Consider the following 13144-nt stretch of genomic DNA (forward strand, 5'->3'; position numbering starts at 1 on the left):
AACCGTGAAATATTTACGTACAAACACACACATACACACACACAATTATACGTACATACACACGCACACACATATGGACCGGCTGTAGTGTGTGTGCGTGTTGGTGTGTGTGCGTGCGTGTGTGCGTGTGGTGTATTGAGTGAGCGTTTATTAAATTTTCACATTCTCTCTCTCTCTCTCTCTCTCTCTCTCTCTCTCTCTCTCTCTCTCTCTCTCTCTCTCTCTCTCTCTCTCTCTCTCTCTCTCTCTCTCTCTCTCTCTTATGAACGCAGTAAAGTGGAAATTATTAGGTAAATAGAAAAAGAAAAGAAAGAAAAAAGAAAGTGAGAGAAAATATAAAGAAAAAAAGAAAGAAAGAAAGAAAATATTAAAGAGAGCAAAAGTGAGAAAATATAGCAAATGAAGATGAGTCCCGGATGGCGCGCTCTTTCCCCTCGCTCCGTGGTAATGCGCTCTCTCTCTCTCTCTCTCTCTCTCTCTCTCTCTCTCTCTCTCTCTCTCATTAAGGCCAATTATCGCATTATTTTGCACGTAATCATATTTCTTTTTATCATAATTGTACGTGTGTGTGTGTGTGTGTGTGTGTTTAAAAGGATTGTGTCTTTGTTTTCTCTCTCTCTCTCTCTCTCTCTCTCTCTCTCTCTCTCTCTCTCTCTCTCTCTCTCTCTCTCTCTCTCTCTCTCTCTCTCTCTCTCTCTCTCTCTCTCTCTCTCTCTCTCTCTCTCTCTCTCTTCGTCCCACAAATTTCCTCTCATAGATTTTCCTGTCATTCCCTTCTCCTCCTCCTCTTCCTCTCTATCCCTTCCTCTTCCTCACGTGCATCCTACCTCCTCCTCCTCCTCCTGTAGCCTATTCTTTTTTAATCCTTTTAACGTATCCTTCATCCCTTACCCCTTCGTAGGACTCCGGCAGTGAGGGGCACAGTGTGGTCAGTCTTGGGGACAGCGAGGCGGAGTTATCCCCCCCGCAAGCCAACGGCCACCACCACCACCACCCCGATGACGACGACGATGACTCTGTGTCCTCCGCCGCCACTACGCTCTACTGCCCCTCCCATCAAGGTGTGTGTAATAACATGGGGTCTTATTCTTAATTAAACATTTCGGGGCCATATTCTTCAACATTTCGGCCCTCAAGCTCACATATTTTGACAAGACTTTCGTAGGAGTTTTAAGCATTTTCACGGGTAGTTCTATGACACTGGCGGTAGTTTGACCCTTCTTTTATAAAATTAACCTAAAGAAACACTAAATAGAACCCGACTGATATTCTTTTTAACCTTTGAAAGTAGTTGATGTGAGAGGCGGAAGGGTCTGAGTAATGTAAACGTGGCCGGCTGTGTCCGTAGAGTTTATCGCGTCACCGTCCAGACCACGCTCCGCCCGTAACACATTCATCGTCTTCAAGCCATGGAAATCTTTGTATGGGTGTGTGGGTGTCAATGAAAGCCTCTCAGTAATGTAAACGTGGCTGGTTGTGTCCGTAGACTTTACCGCGTCACCGTCTAGGTCACGCTCCGGGTAGTAACGTATCGTCCGTCCTCAAGGCATGGATGGCTGGTTGTTGTAATCTCTTGGGAATCTTGCTGGAAAACCTTGTCATAATGTGTCTGCTAGTGTTAAATGTGGCTGGCAGTTTCCTGAGACTTTGTTGTTGTTGAAGTAAATGTGAATCTTTTGAGTATTCCAGAATTTATTACTTAGGATATTACTACTACTATTTCTACTACTACTTTTGCTACTAATACTACTACTACTACTACTATTACTACTACTACTACTACTATACCACCACCACAACCACCACCAATAATAATAATAATAATAATAATAATAATAATAATAATAATAATAATAATAATAATATCCTATCCTCTGCAGTATAATTTGTGAAATGTTAATGAGTGCAGTCCTATTGCCCTCCTCCTAATCCTCTGTATGACCTAATTACACCTGCTAATCACTGCCCTTAATCAGCCTGCCAGCCAGTCATTCCCCCCCTCCCATCACACCTGCCCCCTCTCCCCCTTAATTAAGCTCTCACCTGCCCTTCCCGTTCCCCTCCCTTGCCTGTCCTGTTCTCTCTTCATATCTTACCTATTTACCTGCATACACATATACTTTCCTTCCTTCTGTCTTTCCTTACCTATCTATCTATCTATTTATCTATCTATCTATCTTTCTATCTGTCTATCTAAACACACTTCCAGACTTTGCACTCCTTAATAATATATCTCCTCCTCCCTGTTAACTTACACCACTTCGGCAGCACAAATATATCCATGTCTCCTTCTCTTCATATTCACATCTTAATCTGCATTCCCTTCTTTCCCTCATCTCACCACTCCTTAAAATATATGTTTCTTCACCTTCTCATATATACTTACACTCACATAATCCCAATCAGTCTCTTTCATTTCATAAACTCATTTTAATCACTGTCTTCCTTCCTTCCCATCCCCCTCCTTACAGGCCAGACCCTTCGCTTCTACTGCCGAGACTGTGAGACGGCGGTGTGCAGCAGCTGTACCGACATTGAGCACCGCACGCACAACACACTACACCTGGCGGACGCTGTGGATGAGCACCGAGCCGCCATGCACCAGCTGATTGAGCGTGTCACCATGCAGGTACAGAGAGATTGATAGAAGAGAGGCTTAGATAGATGGATAGATAAATAAAGATGAATAGAGAAATAGAAAGATTGTTAGGTTGTTAGATGAGGGAGAGAGAGAGATAGATATAGAGAGATAAATGAATAGAGGGAAAGATAGAGAGGGAGATAGATATATAGATAAAGACAGAGATAGAAAAATTGATCGATAGATAGATAGAGATAGATGAGGAAGAGAAAGAAGGAGAGGAAGAGGTCTTTTCTCTTCCCATTATCTCTTCCTTATCTCCCCTCTTCCTCACTCCTTCCTATTACCTCTCCCTTCCCCTCTCTCCTATTTATCTTATCCTAATCCTCTTTTCCCCTCATTCATTTCCTTCTCCTCCTCCTCCTCCTCCTCAGCTCCCATGCATGAAGGAGGCGATCTGTGACGTGCAGGAGGTGGTTAGCAGCCTGCAAAGTCGGCGTGCAGCGGCTGAAGGGGAAGTACGTCGCTGCTTTGACACACTCCACCAACTCCTGGACCAGAGGCAGACCACACTCATCAACGCACTCAACACCATCGAGTCCGAGAAGCAGCAGACTCTAGGTGGGTGCTAAAACCTTTCCCCTTGTGTCCCTGTGTCGTTGAAAGCACTACCCTAAAGACCACTGTGCAAGTCTCCTATGATATTAAGGTCCCTGTTCTTTGTAATATATGCTTTTGTCTCTCCCAGCAAGTGTGAGGCATGGCATATACCCTTCTGAGCTCCGTTTCCAGGTCCTCTACTCCACACCTGTTAGCTACATCTGCACTGGCCACCCTGTCATGTCACCTGATCCCCGCCATACACCTCAGCATTCTGTGATCACTTGCTCTCAATACCTCCATCAATTTTCTAGTTAGAGCCTTTACATATAGTACCAAGACCAAAAATGCACTGTCACTCACCCTTCTGTCATCGTCCAGGCAACCAGATGGAGGAGCTTGAGTCGTGGGTGCGCGGGGTGGAGAGCGGATGTGAGTTCGTGGAGAAGGCCCTGACGCACTGCCCCGCCATGGAGGTTGTGCTGGTGAGGAAGCAGCTTGGGGAGAGACTCATGGACTACGCCAACATGAACGTTCCGCCAGCGCCCCGCGAGAACAGCCACATTAAGTAAGTCCAGAGGGGAGTTGAGACCAGAGAGAGAGAGAAAGTCCTTAGTACATGGAAATAGGACTGTGTGGAACTGCATAACAAGGGCGGAAGTAGTCAAGGGAGGGATAAGAGGGAGAGGTTGGAAGGAAAGAAGGTGTGTGTGTGTGTATGGAAGGAAAAGAGGGAGAGAAAGGGAAAGGTTGGAAGGAGAGAAGGTGTGTTTGTGTGTGTGTGTGTGTGTGTGTGCATGGAAGGATAAGAAGGAGAGAGAGAGGGAGAGGTTAGAAGGAAAGAAAGTGTGTGTGTGTATGTGTGTTGCGGGCTTGTAGAAACTAACACTAATCTTATATTTATCTGTGTGTTTCAGGTTTGTGGTTGGGAACATTGACCCCCTTAAGACTGCCTTCCTGCACATTGGCAGCATCCAGAGCAACAGTGCCGTGCCCCACCAGACCTGTGCCACTGGCGAGGCGCTCAGGCAGGTCAGTGAGTGCCAAGGGGAAGGTGTATTTATGTCCATTCAGAGTTAGTTAGAGGAGAGAGCTTGAGTTTTGAAAGGGAGAGAGAGAGAAAGAAATAGAGTTAGACTGAGAGATAAATAGGCAGATAGATAGAGAAAAAAATAGATAGATAGACTGAGAGACAAAAAAAGGTAGAGAAAAAAACAGAGATAGAGACAGACAGAGAGAAAGAGAAATATTGAGTCACACAGAAGAAAAAATAGACAGACAGAGACAAACTGATAGAGAGTCAGAGCGAGAAAGAGAGAGAGAGAGAAAACAGACATACAATTACCCCCCCCCCCTCTACTCAGGTGACAGTGGGGCGCAGCAGCATCGTAACTGTCGTGACCCGCGACCACAAGGGGGAGAAAACGGCTGCTGGGGGAGCGGACGTCACCACCACTCTATCCAGAACCAGCCTCTCGGTCCCCCGCCACGGCTCATCCTCCCCCAGGGCCCCCTCATCCACCTCGCCACGCTCCACCAGCAAGAGTCCAAGTGGGTCGCGCGAGGAGGTCGTTCCGCCGCAAGTCCTGGACCTTAATAATGGGACGTATGAGGTGGCTTTCACGGTGCCGTCGGAGGGAGTGTACAGCCTGGAGGTGCAGCTGTATGGGGTGCCGATAGCCGGGAGTCCGTTCAGCGTCACGGCGACGACCCCGGTGGAGGAGGACAGTGGTAGCAGCCAGAGGTCGCTGCCGCCGCACACGCTGGCCAGGCAAACATCGCACTCCACGCAGGTGATTTTTGGGGCGGCGCAATTTTTTTTGTTTATTACGTATGTTTTTTATTTATTTTTGTTGTTGTTGTTGTTGTTGTTGTTGTTCTCCTCCTCCTCATTTTCCTTTTTCTCCTTTTTCTTCTTCTTGGTTTTGTTATTTTTTTTTTGTTCCTCTTGTTTTTTTCCTTCTTTTCCTCTTCCTCCTCCTCCTCCTTTTTCTCCTTTTTCTTGTTCTTCCTCTTCATGTTCTTGCTTTCCTTCTTTGTGTTCTTGTTTTCTTCTTTGTCTTCTTCTACTTCTTCTCATTCTCATTCTTGTTCTTCTTTTTCTTCTTCTTCTCCTGCTATCAGATTTTTCATTGTCTTTATCTTCTTCCCTTTCCTCCTCCTTCTTTCCATTTAACATCCTTTTTTCTCCTCACGACCATCTTAATCATTGCTATATTTATCACCATTACTATTACCATTACTATTATCACACCCACAACACGACTTCTCACCCCTCTCAGATCACCTCTCGTGCCTCCCGAGCTTCGCGCCGCCCCATGTCGCATCGCTCGTCCTGCTCTCGGCGCACCAACCCCATTGAGGACGACATGCTGCTCAGGGTGGGCCGACGAGGGCGCAACAGAGGAGAGTTCGTCAATCCCCAGGTGAGGATGGGAGGGGAAGGAAGGAAGGAAGGGAGGGAGGGGGGGAGAGGACAGAGACATTGGTAGAGGTTTTGATGGCCCTGGGAACTTGGCTTTTGAGGATAGAAGGGAGGGAGGGAACAGGGACATTGGTAGAAGATTTGGGGCCATGAAACTTAACAGGGTAGAGGAAGGGAGAAAGGGAGAGAAATGGGACATAGTTAAGAGATTTTTTGGACCTAGAGAACTTGGCTTTTTGAGGACAGGAGGGAGGGAAAGAATAAGGAAGTGAATGAAGAGAGAGAGAAGAATGAGAATATAGCAGTGATAGGTTATATAGGGTGGGTATTAATAGGATATAGAATAGGTTTTAATCTTCGCCCCTCTTACTCCGCAGGGCATAGCGTACAGCCCCATCAAGGACGGACGCATCGCTGTGGCGGACTCCAACAACCAGTGCATCCAGGTGTTCACGCTGGCAGGGGAATGCAAGCTGAGGTAGGCCGGGGCAGGGGGGAAGGCACCACACTCGCCCCCATCTGATAAAACACTCCAGGCATTGTTTACATTTGCTTGGGATAGATGAGTTTTTTTACGTCCTTCTCGCCACTGGTATAGTTTTGTCCTCTTGATGTGGTGAAGGGATATAATGTATGTGTAAGTTATCTCTCTTAACCATAAGGCTTACTAATACTTTTGCTACATTGGGCTGTATTACAAGTTGAATCCGAGAAGTTTTGGGTCCCTACAGGTCGGTTTAGGGGCTGTATTACAAGCTCAATCCAAGAAGCTTCGGGTCCCTACAGAGTTTGGGATGTATTACTCTGTAGGGACCCTAAACTTCTCGGATTTGGACTTGTAATACAGTCCCTAAACCGACCTTTGTAGGGACCCAAAACTTCTTGGATACGACTTGTAATACGGCCCGATGTACAACTGACCAAATTATTCATGCTTATTTGTAACCTGGAAAGATGGACTGTAATATATGGGCAGTAAATCTATCTGTTCATCTCTCTTTGTATGGTCAGGAAACTTATCTATATTCATCCGTCTGTGTTTGGTTAATCAACTGATCTGTCTATCTATTTATCTATCATTCTATTTGTGTCAGGTTTGGTGTCCGTGGCCGCAGTATTGGCCAGATGCAGCGGCCGACAGGAGTGGCAGCGCTGCCCAATGGGAACTATGTTGTTGCCGACTATGAGAACAAGTGGGTGTCAGTGTTTGAGCCCTCGGGGAAGTACATCACCAGGCTGGGCCACGGCAAGCTGCTCGGTAAGTCCTGGAAGTGTGTTGCTATTTTCTTGTCTGGCAAATGCTCTTTCTTCATTTCTCCACTTGATCCTCTGTCTGCCCTGACCTCTACAATATCTCAGCTGCCACTCTGTTACATTAGTTGTCCCTCTGTTGAATGCCTGGTTATATCTGTTAAATTGGCTGTCCCTCTGTTGAATGTTTGACTGTATACATTGTGCCGAGGGTAACACAGTGAAGTACATATAAGCGTTCACCACAGGTCCTAAGGGTGTGTGTGTGGACAACAACGGCCACATCATCGTGGTGGACAACAAGGCATCGTGCGTGTGTGTCTTCCAGCAGTCCGGGAAGCTGCTCACCAAGTTCGGCAGCCGCGGGACGGACGACTTCCAGTTCGCTGGGCCGCACTTCGCAGCGGTGAACAGCAAGGGCCATGTGGCCATCACCGACTTCCACAACCACTGTGTTAAGGTGCGGGGCTCAAGGCGGGTCAGTGACAAAGGGATAAATGACCTCTAGAGACTTCATTAACTTCCTCCTTTTGTATTAGTGCCATGTGATTACCATATTTTTTCTTTAGTGTTGTTTTCAAGGGAGTAAATGCTCGCTCAAGTTTTCTCTAGCTCTTGCATGTTATAGAATTGAACTGGGGTGGGTGGGCTTCTGTCTGTGATAAGTATGTTGAGTTTATTTACACATACAAGCAGTGAGAGCGAATCTGTGAACTGTGAACTGTGATGGCGGTCAAATTATCATCTTAAGGAAGGGAAGGGAAGGGAAGGAAGGAAGGAAGGAAGGAAGGGAAGGGATGGGGTAGGAAGGGAAGGTAAGGGAAGGGAAGGAAGGCTATTTGGGAAGGGGAAGGGATGGGTAAGTAAGGTAAATACTGTTGTGTAAGGGAAGGGAAGGGAAGGGAAGGAAGGGTATTTGGGAAGGGGAAGGGAAGGAAAGGGAAGGGAAGGAAGGGTATTTGGGAAGGGGAAGGGAAGGAAAGGGAAGGGAAGGAAGGGTATATGGGAAGGGGAAGGGAAGGAAAGGGAAGGGAAGGAAGGGTATTTGGGAAGGAGAAAGGAAGGAAAGGGAAGGGAAGGAAGGCTATATGGGAAGGGAAGGGAAGGGTAAGTAAGGTAAATACTGTTGTGTAAGGGAAGGAAAGGGAAGGGAAGGAAGGCTATTTGGGAAGGAGAAAGGAAGGAAAGGGAAGGGAAGGAAGGCTATATGGGAAGGGAAGGGAAGGGTAAGTAAGGTAAATACTGTTGTGTAAGGCTTCCTCTTTCTCCCCTTGGCAGGTTTTTGATTCCTCAGGCGACTTTATGTTCAGCTTTGGCTCCAGCGGCGAAGGCAATGGCCAGTTCAATGCCCCGACTGGCATCGCTGTTGACGCGCATGACAACATTATCGTGGCGGACTGGGGCAACTCCAGGATACAGGTGTGTGTGTGTGTGTGTGTGTGAGTGTGTGTGTGTGTGTGTGTGTGTGTGTGTGTGTGTTACCAGGGTTGTCTGTTATTTACTGGTGTCTGACATTATTTAAGTCTCATTCTCAATAATAATAATAATAATAATGATAATAATAATAATAATAATTTTAATTCGCACATCGGCATATATAAAGAACAGGACAAGTCTTCTCTCTTCTTCTTCAATTCTCTTCTCTTGCCTCACCATGCTTCTGTTTACTAGTACATTTTCCTCCCTTTTCTTTGCTATTTTCATTCATTACTTAATTTTTTTATATACTGCCATGTCTTTTCTTCCCTTCCTTTTGGTATCAATCACATCGCTCTCCTTTCTTTTTCTTTCCTTTTCCATTCTTTTCCTTTCCTTGATCTCCATTTCCTTCCCCTCCAGGTTGACTCATTTCTTTTCCTCTCCTTTTCCATGCAATCCTTTCGTTTCCCTTCTCATCCACTACCCATCTCTTCCTTACACTCACCCAACATATCACTAATTCTCAACCTCATACGTCAACATCCGTCACCCCCATAGGTCTTCGATGCCCAGGGGTCCTTCCTCTCCTACGTCAACACCCTCGCCGACCCCCTGTACGGACCCCAGGGCATGACGCTGACCCCTGACGGACAGATCTTCGTGGCCGACTCCGGCAACCACTGCTTCAAAGTCTACAAATACCTACAGTAGTGAGTGAGGAGGGTCACCGCTGCCTTGCCCGCACACCCCACACACCTCAGACCCAGGGACCATCTGCAGTCTGGAAGAGGGACCATAGTCTTGTACTCTTGCCTACGTCGCTGCTGCCTCCTCTTCCTCTTTATGTAACAAGAGGGCCATGCTGCGGACTACTACTTTTACTGCCGTGCATACTAATTGTCGTGCGTCGCCTCTGTGGAGTGAGTAAGTGTGTGTATGCTGTGAGGTTTGAGGGACAGGAAGGCTTGTTGTGTGAGGTGATAGGAGTGTTCTTGTATAGCATTTCCTGGCCTCTGTGGAGTTAGTGAGCATGTGAATAGACAGTGTGTTGTGTGAGGTGCAGGGAAGGGTTGTTGTGTGAGGTGATAGGAGTGTTCTTGACTTCTTGTATAGCATTTCCTGGCCTCGATGGAGTGAGTGCGTGTTTGTGAATTGATGGTATGCTGTGTGAGGTGCAGGGACAGGTTGTTGGCTGGTAGTGTGAGGTACTTGCTAGGGATGTTTTCGTTTGTGTAGTACTTCCTTGCCTCTGTTATATGGAATGGAAAGGGAAGTTCCGAGGGGTGAGAGGGAGGTACAGTGGCTCTCATATCTTGGCTCATGTCTTTCCTCATCTCTGTATTGAATGAGGGAATAAAAAAGCAGATTCTGAGAGGTATGAGAAGAAGTTTAACTCTCACATTTGCCTCACATCTCTGTTTAGAATAATGGAATGGAAGGCAGATTCTGAAGGATGAGAGTGAGGTATGGTAGCTCTCATATCTTGGCTCATGTCTTTCCTCATCTCTGTATAGAATGAGGGGATGAAAAGGCAGATTCTGAAGGATGAGAGTGAGGTACAGTACCTCTCATATCTTGGCTCATGTCTTTCCTCATCTCTGTATAGAATGAGGGAATGAAAAGGCAGATTCTGAGAGGTATGAGAAGAACTTAACTCTCCCATCTCTGTTTAGAATAAGGGAATGGAAGGCAAACTCTGAGAGGTACGAAACTAGAGAAGTCCGAAGATGCACTGGGAAAGCTTTCACGCCTCACTCGCCTCGCTCTCCTTGTTAGAACGTCACTTCTGAGATCGCTGGGAGTACGGTGATTCTCAGACGAGGCACCATGCACATCATAAGCTTATAGATCTCACCTCGCCTCACATCCGCAGCAGGAGTGAGTGGATGGATGGACGGCTCATTTCAGGAGACGTTACCGCACCTTAAAAAAAGTTCCTGGAATGCCATACACTCCACATGCCATACTTCCGAGATACGTAGAGAGATTGGATGGTTGTATGGGCGTATGGGCGTATGTCGAAGAAGGTGATCTGTGCGTGAATGCCATCGTTTGCGGAAGTCGATCGAGTCTCGTTAGCTAACCCCAAACCGTGTGATATATTTAGCCAGCGTCACCCACATGTTATTATTACTTAAGCGAGGAGTGTCTTCATAAGCCTCCGGTGTGCTATCTGTTCCATTTAGTCAAAGTGTTAAGGCTTGGCTGAGGAGCCGAGTTACGTTGATGATTTATGCGATAACTGATGTGTGTGTGTGTGTGTGTGTGTGTGTGTGTGTGTGTGTGCATTTAGTCAGAGTGTTAAGGCCTGTCTGGAGTTGAAGATGTGTGCACTAACCAATGTGTGTGTGTGTGTGTGTGTGTGTGTGTGTGTGAAGTAATTATCCAAATACTATAATAGCCCTATATTTGTATCGTACTATATCGAGAAGCCATGAAGATCTGCATTTGAGATCTATAAGTATATATAAATCAACGCTACACTTGCGATGTTTAATAGTTTCGTTCTCTGTTCGTCTTTTTCTTTGCCGAGGAAGGAAGGAAGGAAGGAAGGAAGGAAGGAAAGAATTAAGGAAGGAAGGAAGGAAAGAAGGAAAGGAAGGAAGGAAGGAAGGAAAGGAAAGAATTAAGGAAGGAAGGAAGGGAAGAAGGAAAGGAAGAAGGAAAGGAAGGGAGGAAGGCAAGGAAAGGAAAGAATGGAGTCAGATAGATAGGTGTTTTTTTTCCGTTTTCTTTGCACTGTTTTTGTAATTCCTCCGAGTGAGATGTGGAGTGGCCATCGTGCTGCTCCATTTGTTGTCTTGTGCATTACTAGTGATTATATAAACCTTTCTGTCACTTACACTGTGTTTGTTTGTGTGTGTGTGTGTGTGTGTGTGTGTGTGTGTGTGTGTGTGTGTGTGTGTGTGTGTGTGTGTTGCTGTAGACCAGACAGACACCTTCCTCCCCACAGCCCTCAGCACTCCCCTCCCCTTCCCTTCCCTTCCATTCCATTCCATTCCCTTCCCTTCCCTTCCCTTCCCTTCCCTGCCATTCCCTTCCTTACCATTCCCTTCCTTAGTCTTCCCAATCCTTCCCTTCCCTTCCCTTCCCTTCCTAACCCTTCCCTTACCCTTCCCAAATAGCCAGTGAACAAAACCTGACTCCCTTCCCTTCCCTCCCCACCCCTTCCTCACCCTTTCCCATCCCCTTCCTTTATCCTCACCTCCATCACCTCTCCCTCCTCAGCTCCCTGGGTGAAGAAACTGAAGTATGCTGATGAAAAATGATTAGAGAAGAGATTAACTGAAGAGAGAGATAGCCTTCAGACCTGCCCTCCTGGTTAAGTTGCTATAGAAGGGAGATCAGCTGAAGAGAGAGATGTTAAAACCTGCACTGCTGAAAAATTGTTATACTAGAGAAGAGATTTACTGAAGAGAGAGATACAAACCTTGCTATAGAGGAGAGACCAGCTGAAGAAAGGGAGATACAGACCTGGACTCCTGCTTAAAGAAATGCTAAATAAGTAAGCTGCCGTGATCCTAAGTTCTTTGAGGTGTAGCGCAGAGCTGAATGGGAGATCGCTGCACCAATCACTGTTTCGACGTCCCCCCCACTTAGAATCTCCGTATCTTTCTTTTTTCTTTTCTTTTTGCTTATTTTTTACAGTGAAGGAAGACGCTCAAGGGCAAAAAAAAAAAGCAATAATGAGGAAAAGAAAGCCTTTGATGTTGCTCTGTTGACTTATTAAACCCTGAAGTAGACTTATTGAATTCTGAAGAGCAAGCAGAATGGAGATTTTAAGTGATAGGGGCATTAAAACAGTTTGTGTGGGATGTATTGAAGGGACTGTAGATTGAGTTGAAGTATCTTGATGGTAGTGACTTAGCCATCCTACACTTATTTGGGATCAGAAAGTGCCTCCGTCAGCTACATCTAGAGAGAGAGAGAGAGACAGACAGAGATACAGAGACAGACATACAGAGACAGACAGACAGAGATGTTAAGAATGCTGAACTAAACTGTTTTAAAGCCCTCATCTAGAATCTCTGTATCTCATTTTTACTCTCTAGGCGTATTGAATTCTAAAAAGTAAGCAGTGTGGAGATTTCAAGGGATGAGGTCGTTGAAACTGTATGTGTGTGTGTGTGTGTGTGTGTGAGGGATGTATTGAAGGGACTGTAGATTGAGTTGCAGTAGTATTGGTGGTAATGGTTTAACTTTCCTGCCCTCATTAGTGGCCGGAAAGAGTCCCAATCTGTTACTTCTGGACCTGCCTTTCCCTTCCCATCCTAGTGCATCCTATGTGCCTCCTTCCCATCCTAATCCATCCTATTCACCTCCTTCCCTTCCATTCTAATCCTTTCCGGGAACATCCAGTGTCATCCCATCAGCTTCCTTTCCTTCCCTTCCCATCCTAATCCATCCTATCAGCCTCCTTCCCTTCCCATCCTAATCCATCCTATCAGCCTCCTTCCCTTCCCATCCTAATCCATCCTATCAGCCTCCTTCCCTTCCCATCCTAATCCATCCTATCAGCCTCCTTCCCTTCCCATCCTAATCCATCCTATCAGCCTCCTTCCCTTCCCATCCTAATCCATCCTATCAGCCTCCTTCCCTTCCCATCCTAATCCATCCTATCAGCCTCCTTCCCTTCCCATCCTAATCCATCCTATCAGCCTCCTTCCTTTCCCATCCCAATCCATCCTATCAGCCTCCTTCCCTTCCCATCCTAATCCATTCTATCAGCCTCCTTCCCTTCCCATCCTTTCCCATCCCATTAGCTTCCTTCCCTTCCCATCCCTTCCCATCCTATCAGCCTCCTTCCCTTCCCTTCCAATCCCTTCCCATCCAGTGTCATCAGCTTCCTTTCCTTCCCTCCCCTCCTC

The 13144-nt window shown here is 46.4% G+C and overlaps 1 protein-coding gene across 7 annotated transcripts in view; it reads left to right on the plus strand.

Moving 5' to 3' along the window:
* The window catches only part of LOC127008417 (tripartite motif-containing protein 3-like), a 109803-nt gene extending 96937 nt beyond the window's left edge, over nt 1–12866 (plus strand). For all 7 annotated transcript variants that reach the window (XM_050880560.1, XM_050880555.1, XM_050880556.1 and 4 more), the window contains 13 exons: nt 902–1061; nt 2472–2629; nt 3016–3202; nt 3563–3749; nt 4099–4213; nt 4546–4974; nt 5464–5607; nt 5984–6084; nt 6701–6864; nt 7106–7317; nt 8136–8276; nt 8835–9651; nt 9914–12866. In XM_050880560.1, coding sequence (XP_050736517.1) covers nt 902–1061; nt 2472–2629; nt 3016–3202; nt 3563–3749; nt 4099–4213; nt 4546–4974; nt 5464–5607; nt 5984–6084; nt 6701–6864; nt 7106–7317; nt 8136–8276; nt 8835–8987 — 2151 coding nt within the window. In that variant the 3' untranslated portion in view covers nt 8988–9651; nt 9914–12866. The remainder of the gene's footprint in view (nt 1–901; nt 1062–2471; nt 2630–3015; nt 3203–3562; nt 3750–4098; nt 4214–4545; nt 4975–5463; nt 5608–5983; nt 6085–6700; nt 6865–7105; nt 7318–8135; nt 8277–8834; nt 9652–9913) is intronic.
* The last annotated feature ends 278 nt before the right edge of the window (nt 12867–13144 follow it).

Source organism: Eriocheir sinensis, chromosome 37, assembly GCF_024679095.1.
Source record: "Eriocheir sinensis breed Jianghai 21 chromosome 37, ASM2467909v1, whole genome shotgun sequence".
Taxonomy (NCBI): domain Eukaryota; kingdom Metazoa; phylum Arthropoda; class Malacostraca; order Decapoda; family Varunidae; genus Eriocheir; species Eriocheir sinensis.